The sequence below is a fragment of the Pterocles gutturalis genome, unplaced genomic scaffold, assembly GCF_000699245.1.
Source record: "Pterocles gutturalis isolate BGI_N339 unplaced genomic scaffold, ASM69924v1 scaffold16223, whole genome shotgun sequence".
NCBI lineage: Eukaryota > Metazoa > Chordata > Aves > Pterocliformes > Pteroclidae > Pterocles > Pterocles gutturalis.
Window position 1 is genome coordinate 6504 of NW_010118352.1, and position 17063 is coordinate 23566.

General features: G+C 39.3%; 1 protein-coding gene across 1 annotated transcript in view; it reads left to right on the forward strand.

Moving 5' to 3' along the window:
• Window positions 1-6112: 6112 nt before the first annotated feature.
• AP2A2 (adaptor-related protein complex 2, alpha 2 subunit) overlaps window positions 6113-17063 on the forward strand; it is a gene marked incomplete at both ends in the record, with an annotated part of 31425 nt that continues 20474 nt past the window's right edge. Inside the window, 3 exons of the mRNA XM_010076175.1 lie at window positions 6113-6181; window positions 15458-15600; window positions 16246-16439. Of these exons, the coding sequence (XP_010074477.1) occupies window positions 6113-6181; window positions 15458-15600; window positions 16246-16439 (406 nt within the window). The remainder of the gene's footprint in view (window positions 6182-15457; window positions 15601-16245; window positions 16440-17063) is intronic.

Below are 17063 nucleotides of genomic sequence, written 5' to 3' on the forward strand. Positions count from 1 at the left end.
TTTCCCTTCCCTTATGAGGACAAGGAGTTAAAGGATTACTGCATTACAGTAAAGCCTGTGACTCCTTGCTGTTTCATGAGAAGTGTTGTTATAGGAGCAAATCTCTAGCAGTATACTGGAGGAAGAAGTTCTGTGGATAGTAGCTCACTTACTGTGCAGAATATTAGAAAATCTACACTATAGAGTTCTTGAATGTGATCAGCAGGTCACTGGTCTTTGTCTTTAATAATGGATATCTAATCACAACAGGATGTCCCAAGGCACAACATTCTTTAACTGCCTTTGTGCCGTTCATGATCTTCAACATGACAGGCACTTTTTCCCTCTGATCAAATGTATCTTGTGAAAGGACAGCATGCACTCATGTTTGTGTTCATAACAGGATGTTAATACATCTTTAAGCAAAAAGTTGCTTGTTCTGCAGCCTTGAACTGGTCGATTTCTGAACAAAACAGAAGCCGTACTAACATCTTGTGAAGGTACAGTATTTTAGAGTAGTTTCTTTGGATTAGTTACACAGTGAGTTCGTGAATACTAGCACCAGCATCCTTCAAGCATACTCAGATGGACCTGCAACTTGCCCCTCTGTCGTAGCACTCTAGATAGTTTAGCCAAATGAAGGAATTTACACAAACTCACATAATGTGAGGGCAGGCACACAGCAAAGAGACCACTCTACTGTATTGCTATGTAACCTGCCTTCTTTTTGGCCCTCTTCCCTGCTGTGCTAAATAACCAGCTGTCAGAGATTAGGGAGAGGTGGAGGATGGATTTGGTGTTTTGCTTCATGAAGCTAATCTATACTCTAGAGCTGTAACATGAATACCTGTTCTGCTGGCAGGTAAAATAGTGGTTTAATTTACTGATGAGAGATGTAAGTACTGTAAAAGTTCTTTCACAAAGGCAAGAATGGATACACTGATTACTTGTATGTGAATATTTTCCTGTAAGTATTTGCACCATTTTTACTGTAGAGATGATAGTGTTTGTTTTGATTTGGTACCCCTCTTTCAACAAGTTTCTTTCTCTGTCCCCTGACAGAGTTTAAGAATGCAGTGTGGTCTTGGCATCATTCTTGTAAGCTGTTTTAGCAATAGGAAAGGCAAATGGGTAGTTTGATTGCTTGATGCCAACTAAAGTGTGTTTGGATGGTGAATGTGTCAGACTTGTTCTCTACCTGGTCCTGTGTTCTGCTGTCTTCTGCTGGCATCGTCACTTGTAGTAAATAAAGCTGATATGACTTACCCTTTGGATATTAAATCAACCAATTTTGCTTTTGGCTGTTTGGCTCCCCAACAGACTTGCAGTGGTACAAGGCAGTAGCAGGAACGTGTATGCCAGGAGGAGAGCAGTGCTAAGGAACTGTCTGGAGTTGTCTTCTAAGAAGTGATAGCCTTGAATCAAACAGATTATGAAACTATATCAACATATTTTGCTGAAGGGAAGCTAGTAGCAGTTTGCCTGTGGTGTCTCTCTCACCTAACTTGCCAATCAGTGTAGAGGCTAATGAAAACAAAACAGAAAAATTCCTATGTTTGGAAAACAGTGACTCACATCTCTCAAGGAAAACATCTAACAGCATCTTTAAAATAAAGAATTTATCTTTTGTGTAAGAACTGTGTTCTTCCCAAGTAGATGTTCCTAGCCACTATGGAGTTGAGAAAAGAAGCTGCTGCTCTTAGCCTTGGCAGTATTTGTATTACTGCTCTCCTAACAGCAAACTAGAGTTGTCCTGTCTTCAAGGCCTATTCGATAATTGAATGTGAACAAAGAAGCATATTCTGTTGGACAAATGGTAGTGCCACAAATAGTAACTGACGCCACTACTTGCCTTCAAGAAGCAGGACAGAATGCTGGCAAGCTTTTTCTTATGCTTAATAGAGCCTTCTACCCAACATGCTTTATAGTTCTTCACGGTAATAACAGCACATCTCTAATCATAGGATTGTCAGATGGCCACCAGGCAAGTAAGGCTAAGAGGTAACACCATGTAACAGTTCTGACCTGTGCATAAAGCCAAAATAAATGACTTACTGGGTGGGCTCAATTACACTGGCACCTGGCCATAAGCAGATCGGAGCCAGATGAGTACCAGGAACATCTACAGTTTTGTGAAGCAATTTTTTATTGCTTTAAGTGTTGTCAAAACACCTGTCTCTCAAGACCTTGCAGGCAGAAATTTGCTTTACTCAGTATTTGTGTAGAGAGCTGCATAGAACAAGTGCTTCTCTGTCCCTTTGGGAAATAAATGTGTAGACTTGGTCAGAAATATACTGTATTCTGAATGGTTTGTATGACAGCTAAGAACTTTTGGCAGTTCTAGTTAATCAGCACGGATGTGCCTGGTGCCTTGAACTTGTCTTAGGCAGTCTGCAGTGAGCATAACAAGAAGTTAATCCTGATGGAGCAGGTCGCTATCCAAGTGAGCCACAAGCAGCCCATTAATTCCAACCTCGAAGCACTTGCTTAGTCTTGCAACCCTGCTGCCAAGTTAGTATTAAAGTATCTCAAATATTCTCTTCAAATGAATGAACTCAACAAATCCCTTGCCTGTAACTTCTGTTTTCTCATTCTGCTGTAAATTCTAATGCAAAACTCCAGACTGAGAGATGGAGGTGTTATTCACTCAGTACTGAAGCTCTGGACTGCTAGGAGATTTGAGAAGAATAATTGGCTCTCTGAAGAGCTGAATGACTTTTGATGTTCAGTAGTCTATCATTGTTAAACAAGATGGTAATTAAAGATAATAGCACGCTGCAGAGTAAATTTACCTTGCCTAATGCAGACAGTAGGCGCCATGGTGGAGCCTGAATGCTGACAAACTGCCGAATATGAAGTAATGGCTCCTGAGCACCTCAGACAGTGTTGTGACTGGGCATCCGTTTGTTCAGGTACTCATCTTGGAAAAGACTAACAGCAGTCATCTGCTAGAGCTGTAAGGCTATAAACTGTCTTTTCGGCAAAATAGCCAACCAAAACTTACTGCCTTGCAAACACCTCTTTTGATAACTTGTTGTGGATATTTAGTTATAGTCTTACTAAACTGGAAAAAGCCTGAAAGTAAGAAGGATGTGGCCTGAACTGATGTGGGACTTAATCTCGTTATGCTCTGGCTTAAATACTGTCCTGCCCATCCGTTTGTATACATGACATGACCTTTATCAAGCCACTACAAGTTGAATAGCTTGGCTATAGCACGTTTTGTTGGAATAGATAGCTGATAATTTCTTGAAACTGGGAGCTGTGTAACAGCCTGGAAGTGAGACAAAGCAATTGCCTTTGCAAGCTTTGAAATGTAAGCCTGTAGTTCTGTAGCGCAGCACTCCAAATGTCATCCGTAAGTGGTTTTACCTTAAGTAATCTTCCTTTTTAACCATCCTTAGGTGTTTCTAGAGATGGTAAAAATCAAGTATCCTTGCAGAAATTCTTCCATGAATGTTACCACGGCTCAGTAATGAGATGAAAACTCCTCAGTTAAATACATGTCCACTGTTGTGTCTGTCCCTCATCCCCACCCAGCCACTTAGTAGGACAGATGATCTAGCTAAAGTTGGGCCTTGATTTTTGATACTTTTATTTTCTTTTTCCCTGTACATGGAACAAACTGAAGCTGCCTGCCACCCTGAGGGTATATTTTGTCATCTTCTAATGGGAACAACAAACTAAGTTTGTATAAGGTTACCATATAATATGAGTGCTGGAGTTCAAGGAGTTTGTTTTTAGATGCTTCAGCTTGGTTTTAACTCATGATTTATCTTAAGCATTGTTATGCAACTATCCTCGGTGATATTTAACACCCAGCGTGCTGGTGCTGCTCTCTAAAACTGCAGTTTCAGACACTGTGGGACTGTAAGCAGTAATAAGGAGACAACTTAAGTCTTAACCATTCAACTTAATTTCCAGTGTGAGAGTTAAGCTTCTGTGACCAGACATTTGCTATGCTATTTATGTTTGATCGATGTCTAGGTGAGATTATATAGTGTATTCAAAATAGAACAGCCTGAAGGAATTATTCAGAACAGGCTTTTGTTCATATCCTGTGCAAGTTTTTAACTTTGAGAGAATAAGCCTTCAGTTGTGAATGTGCTGTTTAATATGGGTGTTCTGTCAACTCACTGCTAAGGCTCTGTGCACAGGGGGTGGGATTTTGATTTTTGTATTGCTGAGGCTGCAATCCATTTCTACCAAAGGTGCTGACTTCACAAATTCCTGAAGTATTTTAGTCAGGCTTCCTTTAATACTCTGGTTGCTTAGGACACAAAGAACCCAGTTCCTAGCAGTAACTGATAAGCTGTGGGCATAATGGGTAAATAATGCTGCTTGAAAGGTTTGCTGAGAGCTTTTGGTGATTTAAAAAAAATGACAGCTTTGATTTCATCCTGGGTTAAGAAAAACTGCCTGAAATGTATTCCCCCCCCCCTTTAACAGCAGTGATTATTGCCACACTTGTTGGGGTTAGACATAGGCTAACATGTTAATTGGAGTGTTATTTACATAAACACTTGGAACCCTTTTGGCCTATGTTACTGTGGCCCCCTGTTCATAGGGAAATTTAGTCTAGTAGTGAATTCCTAAAGCTGGCGAGTATCTTAGGCACGAACACTTTGGTATCTCTGCTATGTGCGCAGGACAAATAATCTAATCCAATTAACACAAATCTAAAATCTGTAGTAGAAGATACTTCAAGCCTTAGATTGTATGAGCTGCTGTTTCTTTATACAGTAAATAGTGTTACTGCTTTAAAACCAGCTTACTTTAGCTTGACAAGTTAAATTAGAAGAAAACTCATAATGTGTTGTATGATATATTAGTGAAAACTTGTTAAACTTTGTGATCCCAACAGATGCACCTTATAAACTTAGGGAGGTATACTATGATCTCTGGCCTTGTCGTTCTAGAAGTTAATTGGAGTTTCTAGGTCAAATTGAACGGTGGCCATATCTCCTGCTTTTTCTCAAAACCAAGATGCATACAGATAGCAACTACCATTTATGTTTCAGAACAGGTATTGTGAATTCTTGAACTCTGAAAATGCATAATTTCTTAAAAGCAGTAAGTGGACAAGTAGGTACGAGTAATTGGTTTTTCAGAGTTGGGTAAGGGGGAAGTTGGGTTTTTTCGCCATGTGGAGTGCCTTGTCACATATCCTCCTTGCACTGACTTGTCTGTAGTCATGATGAGTGGTGTGGAGGAAAGTGGGCTGTGAAAGCAGGGCATCTGATCCCCATTACTCATAAAGTTGGATCATTTTCAAACAGGGCCAGGAAACTTTTATTCATAACCTTGTAGCCAAATATATGTGAAGAGTCAAAAGTTGATATGAAATGTAAATGGTGCTGAGAAGCTTAAGGTGGTCAAGTCTGGGTTGGATTGAAGGCCAGGTTGGATGAGGCTTTGAGCAGGGGGCTTCAAACTAGATGATCTTAAGGTCCCTTCCAAACAGAGTAATTCTGGGATTCCTAATAATAAGTACTTATGGTTTTTTCAAGTGACTTTCATGGGGCATATTGTAAGTCTGAACTTATGCATCTTTCATATCTGTCTGAGGTCTTTTGAGTCTTTGGGCTGCTCGTAAGTTTATTGCTCTTCCTCTTCACTGTCTGTTAGGAATGTTTTAAAAGCTATTGAAGTGAGTGACCATTCAGTAGAGAAACAGTAAATTGACTTGTGCTGAAGGTGAGGAATAGCACAAACTGTTTATAAGATTGTGCTTAGGGAGACTCTCTCCTTCAGAGCGCTATCAACCCAGTAATCAAACTGGAAGTAAAATTCAGTTTTCCCTTGCCAGTTCAAGGAGTAGAAAAACTGAAGCATTTGTGAAAGTTGGTAGTAAAGGCATTTTCAGATTACTTGTATGCGACTGATGCTATCTGAAGTCTGCGAAGCTTCTTGAAACTGGGAGGTCCTTTTAGCTTCTCAAAATCCACTACGAAACAATGGTCAGGTTACCTCTGTGGTGTTTGCCTTCATCTAGTCCTAATCCTGGAAAGAGAGAGTAATAATTCCTCCTGATGTTTGCATGTTCACACAGCCTGGCTGGGTGGAAAGAAGCTTAGGGTGGCAGAGGGCTGTCCAAAGCACTGTATCCTGATGTCTGTTCTTTTGATTTCAGGCAAAAGTAAGGAAGCAGAAATAAAGAGGATAAACAAAGAACTAGCAAACATTCGCTCAAAATTTAAAGGTAAGTGACTTGATCATACCAAACTATGCATACTTCCTCATATGACATTCTTCTATGGGTTTTTGTTTTGTTTTTACATGGTTTAGACTTTTTTGTCAGTTGCTGATGCTGGCAAAATGTTAGAGCAGGCTGTTAGAGTAACTATTGGAAGTGTTCTCTGAACTACAGAACTTCTTGACAGTTCTAACAATGTGACTACTCGGCCTGTTTTCTTCCAGAAGGCCGTGAACTAGTTTGGAGAAACATTGGTGGCTATAATTATTTCCAGTAAAACTGAATCTGTTTAAACTCCTCCTCTTTCTCCCTTCCCCTTTCTCTTCCCTCTCCACCCCTTCCGCTGCCTTCCCCCTTTGGGAAGTAATGGGTTAGGCTGTCTTATAGTAGAATTCAGATAAAACTGAGTAGTTGGTGAAGCCGTAGATCTTGACCCCTCCCAGAAGAAGCAGCAGTACAAATTACTCATATGAAACGAGGGATGTGTAGTGACTAATTCCATCCTTGTGTGTTCCAAGAGGCAGCAGTTAACTTGTTAGATAACGCATGGTAAAACTCATGCTGTAACTGTATTCAAGTTGTGTATGTGGCTTCAAATTTTAAAGATTGAGGGGTAGTTGAGGTGCTTTTGAATGGAGTTCTACCAGTAGTGGCTGGTAAACATTCTGTTTAAATAGATACGGAGCTGTGCGTATAGCTAGATAAGGCGTTTCAGTGTGGAGGTTATATATGTGGCTTCAGAATTGGCTGTATTCAGATTAAACCCATTTACCTTAATTATCTATCCTGACTTAGACTATCGAATCTATTTGGAATACTTAATGCATTGAGAAAGCCTGAAATAACTTTCCTGAACTTCATAGGGATCTGTTGCTACTTTTTTAAGTGGTATGTCTCTTAAAGGCATATGAAGACCTGCAAAAACCTTTGTCAACAACAGCTTGGAAGGGAAAAGTTGACCACTGTGCAAGACGAGAGAAGTTAAATTCTTCAGAATTAGAAGCCATCACATTTTTGTCTTAGATATTTCAGCATACTTTATCCATATTGGTAACTTCAGTTGTAGGGTAACTGAGGAAATTTTAATAACTGTTTTTCTACAGTAAATAGAAAAAGGAACTTTGATTTAGTCACCTCCCTATGCCATCACGTTGTTTTTCAATTCTTTTTCATTGCAAAGCTTCCATCTAACACTGATGTTGGTCTGATTTTTGCCAGAATTAGCAGGCTTTGCGTAGCCTGTTCCACAGACTAGTCTCCATCACCCAATCCAAGTCTAAAACTTGTGTCTATTTTCCAGACAGAGACCAGCAGCTATTGATTTAATGTACCAAGTATGCATGCACACTGAGGGATTAGTGCATGGTTCAAGGGTCTACTAGAAACCAGTTTAATTTAAAACTGTTTTAAGAAGTTTCTGCACACTTAAGAAGGTAGTCAAATCTTTGTGTGACTTTAATCAACTTAATTAAATTAGTTGAAAGATAATCTGGAAGATACAGCCACAAAGAGTGTTTGTTTCCTCTTGGTCTGTGTATGTCACACTAACACAAATCTAGTTCTTTCAGCAACTTAACCTCAGGCTACACCTTTTTTATTTTTTGATTTGGTTGATGGGTGAAGCTTTGGTTTGTTTGCAAAACCTAATCAATTTTTTGCTACTGAAACTGGAAGCTTTCATCAGACTAAGTCTTCAGTTAGCAGTGAAGGCCTGAAAACTTCAAAAGGCATAACAGAATGAAAGTTATTGAAGCTCCTGTAGAACCTTGCTGCTTGCTGTGTGTTCCAGTGTGCTTGAAGCATGAAGGAGGCTATGTCAGATCTGCTCACTTCACTGCTAGAGTTAAGCATGCTGTTGTAAAGGAATGCAATAAGGAATAGCAGAAAAGTTATAATGGTTAAGGCTGTTTAAATACTGACTTGCGGGGATACAGTCCAGTTCTTACTGTTGGCTGTGGTCAGATCCCATTAAATAATCTTTAGATAGGAGCAGTTAGTATCTCACTTGCTGCTTACTGACCTAACTCCTTATGTTTGCACCTGATCTGAAAAGCTTTAGTCTACAAACTGAAATGAGGAAGCTAGAGTCAAACCTCTATTCCATGTGAAAGCTAAGCAATCTAGAAAGATGATGGCTTGCATGTTTTGAGTAACACAAGTTAAACTCCATTTGAGTCTGTCAACACCTACTAACCTGCATACTTCTGTAAACTTGAGAGAGTGGGAGAATTAATGCTAATGCTGATTATGCCTTCTGAGTGCACTCACTGGCAAAGTGCAGTAAATCCTGTGTGGGGATCACACAATGAGCCCTGACACACAATTCAGTATTTTGTCAGTGTCAGTCATCCTGAGTCTTGTCCTGTGAAGAGTCCACAAACATGTATTCAGAAGGTTGCTAATATCACCTGTAGTAAAAGGCTGCCAAACACCATAGAGCTGGTGTTCGCTGTTCTTTTCCGTGAGAGACTTTATAAAAGCAGCAGTATAAGCCACTGTATTATAAGTTTAAGAAAAGTTGGCAGAAATGAAGCTCTAAGTGAACTGAATTCTGTCAGAATAGTGTTGTCTGGCTCACATAGGTAGTTGGGTAGCCGTGTTGTATTGCTGAATAATGGTAGGTTGAAGAGCTGCTGGTGGCACAGTTCATAAAAACAGTTCTGTTCCTCAGTTTTGCAAGATACTTTGTGGCTTAAGTACAAAAATAGTTGAAAGTATGTACACAGTAAATTCTTCTCTGGTTAATCACGGTGCAGAGGAGAAATGATCATGGGAACCTTTAGCTGTGTAGAACCATGAATCGGGCAATGATCAGAGAATAGAAGTACTTTCAGCAAAGCAGTGCAATAACTTTAGCCTATGTGCCTTGTGTAGTATCCTTTAAGCGCAGTTTAAATAGTTTTGAATAAATACAGTGTATGCTCATGCAGTAGCTTGAGTGAAAGGTGAATAAACCTTCCCATAAGCTGATCTTTATGGCTACTTTATTACTGAATTTGTATGCATTCTAGGTAAAAAAATCTTAACTAAAGACAAAACTTGAGGTAGCCTGAGCAAAAACTAGACATAAATGTTACAGTTTGGAAGAAGCTGAGCTTGGACAGCTTGCTGTGTAACTCCTTGAGGCCTTGAGAATGTGAGGAGGTGATAGCTGTCTATCTTCCACTGCAGAAGATCTACATGGGCTTTGTGCTGTGTGGCTCTTGCCCGGCAGAGAGGCTGTGTAAAAATAAACAGAGCTTCCTAATGCATTTATTCTTGGTTTAAGTGACAATCATTCAGTTTAACCCAGTTTCTTTTTATGTATCTCTGAATTTTAAAAAATGCTTTAAATAGTTTGGATTAAGACGAATGTGTGACCATGAATTTAAGATGGTGTCCCTTGCTAAATAATTATGGGGAATACTGGGTCCCTAGGTTAGTTACCCAGCTGAAGATGCAGCTCTCAATCTGGCTGCATTGCTGTAACCAGGGAAAGGTCTGACTGCAGGGCTGGCAGTAGCATCTCTTGACATACCTATGTTTGTGCTTGAGACTAGCCTAAGAAACTGGTACACCACAAGTATCCTTTCCTTCCTCTGAACCTTTGTACTCTTCAGCATACTGTGCTGCAGTATCTAGACCCTCACCACATGTAACTTGCAGGATATATTCTTACACTGTTACAGACAGAGGCTAAGTATTTTTACTTTTGTTCTGTCATGCCAGTAGCTGGAAAGCCTGTTACCTGCCTTATGTTTGGATAACCTCCTTTTCAAAATACCCTTGTACGTAACAGGCTGGGATGAGGCTGCACATCTCTGAAAAAGCCGTAGTTTGCTTGAACTGACAGAACGTACACTGGCTTTGAGTTCTGTTCTGGCTTCTGTGCTCCAAGCTCCGAAGGAATCTAGAATCTCTGTTCTTAGGGTGATTTTTGTTTCTCTTTTCAGCATGAGGAAGCTCCGTAGCTGAGGTCAGTGTGTCCTTGATGGTTGCTTTAAATGTTTCTGCGTTAGCTGAGATAAGATGTGTGTGGTAGAGAGAAACTACACCAGTGTAACAAAGCAGAAGTGGTAGTAGTTAAGTGTGGAGAAATACTATTCCTTTTGTTTGTCATGTTCAGACTGCAGGCTGGTTTTGCTCCTGTACCTGAACCAAACTAGAAGTCTGGCCATCAGAGTAGCAACTTTCTTGTAAATGAGTGAAAATACTGTTTAGATTATTAATTTGTTGTATCATTTTGATCTCTCAGAGCAGAATTTGTGTACTAATGAAACTGCCCACAAATCTATAATCAGTTTCTGCAAAAGAACCATGTTCTCTGCTTGATTCAGGCTTGTTCTTTTTTCCAGGTCTGGCATTAGATTTTAGTTTGTTCAGATTGCTTAATAGGGTTTGTGTTACAAGAGCAGCTGCTAGATTTCAGACATGCTAGTGTATCTTAGTTTGGGCTTGTGCAGAAGTGCACCAATGTCAGTTGATAATATTTGCTTTTTTTTTTACTTCAGCTTGCTTGTTTTCTCAATTTCAAGCAAATATTCTCTGTTGTCCCAAACTACACACTAACCCTTTGCAGGAAATTCAAGATAAGCCTCTAAATACCTGTTTTGAACAGAATTTGTGTAACAGTAAATGGCTTTCCTGGCAGGCTGTGAAAGCATAGTCTTTATATTTAAGATGGGTCTGGTTAGTCACACTGTCTTCTGATCATCTGAGATATATGAAGGCAATCAGACAGTAAAATATTAGTGTCTTCACTGACAAAGTGAATTGTTGAAAGTAAAACCAGGCTTCAAATATCACCTGAGCTGCAGGGCTGCTCTGTTCTGGTGGTAGGAGTATGGTAAATAAATACCAGCTTATGGATTTGAATGGGTTGTCTCCCACAAATATTCAGAGGGCTTGGACTCTCACTCTTACAGAAAGACAAATCTTGCCTCAAAGTGTAGATACATTCATAAAAAGCAGCTTTGGTTTTCTTAGCATCTAAGGTACTAGTAGGCCTTCTGATACAGCATAGCCTTGGATTGCTCTCAACTGTGTGGACATAGGTCAGTATCAGCCTAGGAAGGAAGCGCACTGAATGCAAAGAAACACTTGAGGGTGCTGTCCATTGGGTTTTGCATAAGCAATTACTGCAGTTTCAGATGCTAAGATTGTTGTGTCTGGTTTTTAACTCATGGTCCAGATTAGAGACAGAAGGTGCTGCCTGGGAACCAAAAGGTCTCACAATGCATTTGTGCCTTATTCCTTCCTTTTTGGAAGGCTGCATGAAAGAAGTCTAGGAGCAATGAAACCCAAAACTTCGCTGTTGAAATGGTAGAGAGCTGATGCACAGAAATATGAAGGAAGAATTCTTTCTTAACAGTAGTGCTATTTGCTGATCAGCTGTTAATAATTTATTTCTTAGAAAAATTACTGGTAATATTTCCAGGGAAAGCAAGTAGCCTTTGAAACACCCACTGTGCTCAAAACCTGCTGATGTATGTTCTGAATACTTCCTGTTTCTGCTGACTTGATTTTTCAGTCCTTACAAATGTTCCAGAAAGCATTTAAAAATGAGCTGAGCTAAAAGAAATGATTGTGTATTGGAATAAAGATAACAGAACATGTGAAATTTCCTTCTGCTCTTATTTGGATAGTTGCTTGAGGCTGGGGGAAGCTGTACTATTTTAGCACGTACTTAAGCAATGAGACTTGTTAGTAATGTTTAAAATAGAACCTTTATAACTCTTTGTAAATGCTACCTGGAAGGGAGAGGAATTGGACAGTTAAACTTGAAATTTCAGTGAAAATGTGAATCAAAGACTTCTTCAAAACACAACTGGAGTTAAGACAACTACAGTGAGACCTTTGACTGCAATGCTTGTTTTTTTCAAATTGCTTAGCTAAATAATAGATTTTTTTTTTAAGACAGTGATGTTCTATTATTGCTGGGAACTACTAAGGCTTTAAAGAAGAGTTCTAGTGACTGTTACTTGGCTTATTTTATAAGCTTACCTGTTATCGAGAACCTTCAGATTGCCTTCAGTTCTGCACACATACAGATGCTTTTGAAAGTGGCCAGTGAAGTATTTTTTTTCTGTCTTAAAAAACAATGTCAGGTACTAATTTTACAATATTTGATAGCACAGGATGGAGAAGGAAGCTGATATTTTCCTTGTTACTAGGATCATGGTATGTTTCGAGTTGGATTGCATGGCATAGCTTCCATCAAAAATGCTTCAAATACCCCAAGATCCAAGGACCTTGCTAATCTGAACTCTTAAAATACTGGTATCTTGGAAGTATGTAATGCTTTAAATAGCTGAGTCCTGAACTTGAAAAAAAGGAATTGCCAAACCACGATAAATACTTTGTTGTGAAAGTTGATGTGGTTCAGAGTATCCATGCCTTCATCTTCCCTTCTCATCTCCCAAAGTCACCACCAGAGTAATTTCAGAAGATGAGAGAATAGTTTTACATTTGTGACTTATTGTGTATTGCTGATGGATTGAACACCAACAGGCAGCTGCAGTTCAGTCTCTTGGACTGCTGGGGACTCCAGTCTTGGAGACTGGTTGGGGTTTTTCACTTATGGTGAAGTTCATGGGAAGGCTGCTTTCTGATGCCTTTTGGTGTATCTGTATCTCTGAGAGGAGCAACTAATGATATTAATGCCGTTGAATACCACAGCAAGTCCTCAGTACTGTAGCTTTTGGCCACTAGAGGAACACTGGCTAAAATGGATTTACTTTAGTGTCCTCTTCTGTGAGTTGTAATAGTATCTGGTAATGATATCCAGCATCCCCTGTTCCCTTAAGTCACCTGGAAACAGCTGGCTTCTCATGAGTTTAATTTTTAAAACTAAATGTGTCCCTCTGCCTTTTCCTGTATTTTTTTTCTTGCCTCTCGTAAGGAAGGAAGGGATCTTTGATCTGCATCTCCCTACTATGGTGGGATGGGAGGAAGCTTCTGCACTTGATTACCATTTTATTGGGAAAATAGTATAACAGGAGGTATTTATTTCCCCAGTTACAAATACAGAAAACTTTATTCCTTTGCTGCTTGATCCATAGTTTGAGGGCCACAGCAGATAGACAGACATGGCTGAATATCTACTTTTCTCCCTGGCCATAATCCTTCAAAAGAAGAAGAGGAAAACAAACACACCAAAAAAATCCCCAAACAACTTTCTCCCCCCTCCAGTCTAGATGTTTCGCTCTGGTTCTTCTAATGCTAATTCAGATGTCTAGTAAAGCAAACCGCCCTGGATTAAAGCTGACTCAGCATGAAAATAGCCTTATGGCAGCAAACTGTAAATGTGACGTGAAGAAAACATCTCTTTCGGCAGCTTTCCGCAGAGCTGGCTGTTTTCAGAGGTTCTTGACAGGATCTGGTATAGCAGGAGTTCACTGTCATGAGTATCTGCAGTAACACTGCTTCATGGTTCTAAGTAAAACGTGACATGTATTGGCCTCTGTGGTAAAAACCTGAAGGCAACTTTTCTTTGTGCAGCATAAAAATAGCTTTAATGTAAAGCTTCATTTTGGTGGGAACTGATATGCTGTCTGTGCTAGTTTGAAAAAAAAAATAAATCAATGGGTCTCTAAAGACTCAGATTTGGAGGGTATAATTGTAATAAAGTAGCAGTCGTGTGCTTTTATTTGTTTTCTCCGTTGAAATAAAACTAGATAAAAGAAGTTTCTATAGACAAAATAGAAAGCAGCCTCCCAAAATGCATAGTTACAGCCTGTAAACAAACCTTTTATCTGTCTTTTGTCTACTTCAGTGTGCCAGTATGCTTTCTCTTGATACACTAACATCACATGGCTTCACACACTGATGGTAGCGTTCATTCCTTCACAAAAGGGAAGTTTAGTTTATAGGGGTAAGGTTTCTGTTGGTTTTATAGAACCAGTGAATTTAGTGTGAAATCCATGGGAGCATGTCTGTGGCATGGGAAATCTGACCTGCTTCTGCACCAGTGGATGAGAGGGAAGAAGGAGAGACTTCTATACTGCTAAGAGTCTTCATTATATGTATTTAGCTGCCTATTACATAAATCTCAAGTTTTTTAAAACAATGCAGCTTGAATCTTTTTTGGTAAGGGCAGTGAGTTAATGTCTTATTTAAGCTTTACTTCATGCAATGCTGTTCTAGCTGAACTTGCCCATCACCAAGGAATGCACACTGATCTGACAGACCAGTTATTCTGGGCTCAGAATGCAGAGGCTAAGGAGCTTGCATAGCCTCTTAGGCAGCAGCATCTGGCAATATTTTGCTACCCTTTAGCATTCAGGCTTGTCTGATTTAGCAGATCCACCTTTATTTCCTGATTTGGGGTAAGGAGAGAATGTTCTGCAAAAAGTGTATGTTGGTATTTAGCCCTTTTCAGGAAAAGTGGTCTGCCTGATGAGCTGTAAGCTGCTGTACTGTTTCATGTAGCTTTTAGAAGCTTCTGAAATACAGCAATACTGCAACATAAGGTCAGATCTATTTAGGGTGCATTTTTCTTCTAAAACTGAAACACTTGTGAATAATTTCATTCTACAAACACTTTAAAGCTCTCATGGTAATGTCATTTCCTGGGGTTTTTTTCAATGCTTGGGGATATACCTCTATCCTTCTCTCTTTCTAAAAAGACTGGCTGGTTTTATTTTGTTGCTGTTGAGTTCTCTACACTGGTGCACTTCAGGAAATGTGTCAAGCCCTATTATTGTGATAAAGGTTTGATAATGGGTTTAGTAAGAGAACGTGTATGGAAGACATAGCTGCTATTAACAGAAACAGGAAAATCAAAATAGAGTAAACACGTATGTACTGCTTCTTAGTGAGAAGGTACTTAAAGGACCATAACAGAATAATTCAGGGCCTAGATGACAGCATTATTTTACAGCTGCCCTTCAGGACACAGAGAATGGTCAATGGAATTAACGCTAAAAGATTTGGGTTTGGGTTTTTTTCCCTTATAAGTCAATTTCAAATTTAGATAAATATTTGAAACTAGTATCATGTGAATGTCTTGATTCAGTGACAGCTCAGCTTAGTCAGAGTTATGCATTTTTCTGTCTTAGACCATTAGGAAGAGCTACCTGTGTTCTATGACTGGGAATAACTCTTTAAACCTGGGAGTTGTTCGGTTGTCTGACATCTGTTGATGATTGTTTGTGATAACTCTCATGTCTTTATTGCTAGGTACAACTGTAAGTCTTGTTACTGTAGGATATGATGAGTTAGTTCAGTGGAACTGGGAAGGGGAACGACACCAGATATAGGAGCAACGTAGGTTTAATGGTTCTTTGTTTCCTTGCTTTCCAGGTGACAAGGCTCTAGATGGTTACAGTAAGAAAAAGTATGTCTGCAAACTGCTTTTCATCTTTCTTTTGGGGCATGACATTGACTTTGGTCATATGGAAGCTGTAAACTTGCTCAGTTCCAATAGATATACAGAGAAACAAATTGTAAGTAACTTGGTCTCTGTAAAACATAAGCTGTTGGGTTTAATATCTTGCCTGAGCTGTATACTGTGTAAAGTACTTTGCTTTGTTCCAGTCCCTGCTCCCACCCCTCATCTTAAGGCCTTGTTTTGGATGTAGCAGTGATTCTGAAATTTAAACACCTTTGTGCATGGGCAATCGTATGCTAATTGTGAAAGCTAAAATATGCACTCTGTGTAAAATTATTACTCTTAAGAAACTGCCTTGAGTCTTGCATTAAAAGGAAAGTGATCTTTTGATTTTTCAGAAAATATCTTTAAATCTTCTTAGGCAAGGTCGTGTTTATCAGGTACGTTTATCTTACTAGTGTCTGAATAATAAGCCAAATTCTTTATTTGCTCCCTTTCATCCAAAATTAGCTTTTAAGTATATGCTGAAATAGATTTATGAAACACTTAAAAACTGATACATTAGGGTAACACTAAACTTACTAATTTTTGTTTACTTAATCTTTCTAGCCTTTGCTCTGGTATCTTGCCATATATTTCTGCCCATGTGTTTGGTATTGGAGGAGAACTGTATGTTTCAAAGAATTTACATTGGCATTAACAGAAAAAGTAATGTAAGTCAGCTAAAATAAATTTTTGTTTTCCTTTTTGTGAATCACAGGGATATCTCTTCATCTCTGTACTCGTGAACTCTAACAGTGAGCTGATTCGCTTAATAAACAATGCGATCAAGAATGATCTGGCCAGTCGAAACCCCACCTTCATGGGGCTTGCTTTGCACTGCATTGCTAATGTGGGTAGCCGGGAGATGGCGGAAGCATTTGCTGGAGAAATTCCAAAAATACTTGTAGCTGGGTAGGTATGACATGCCTCCTTCAAATACAACACTGATAAACCTTTTCAGCAACTCGATTCCTTTGCAGCAGCTTGATCCAAGCTTAGAGCTATACAGCCCTGGGCTTGCAGTACAAACACTGACAGTTTCCAGTAACTGCAGCTACTTTGGTACACCTGAGCATGGAGTTGCTTGTATGAATGTACAAATACAACATGGAAGTGAAGCCTGTGTCAGTATCTTGAATAGGCTTTTACAGCTTTGTGTTGTGATCAAGTTCTTCTGTAAAGGTGTGGCAGTGAACAGCCCTGGAATGTGTATGTTTTACTTTCCCTTATCTCACCTGATGAAAAGAAGAAATAAATGAGCCTGAACAGACGTTTACACTACAAATTTTATTATAAACTGGAGCTCTTATTTAAATGGTCCTGACTTTATAAGGAATGTGGAAATATTCTGTTGTGGGAGCTTTCTTGCTTCCTCTACTAGCCATGTAAACAGCAATTCGTGTAAATGGCAAATAGTCACCACCAGCTTTTTCTGACTTTCCCTTTGTATTGCTAGATATCTCTAGACAGACCTGACAAATGTCTGGAACTGTAGTTAAGTAAATCTAAAATGAAACTTGTGATTGCAGGGCTAAT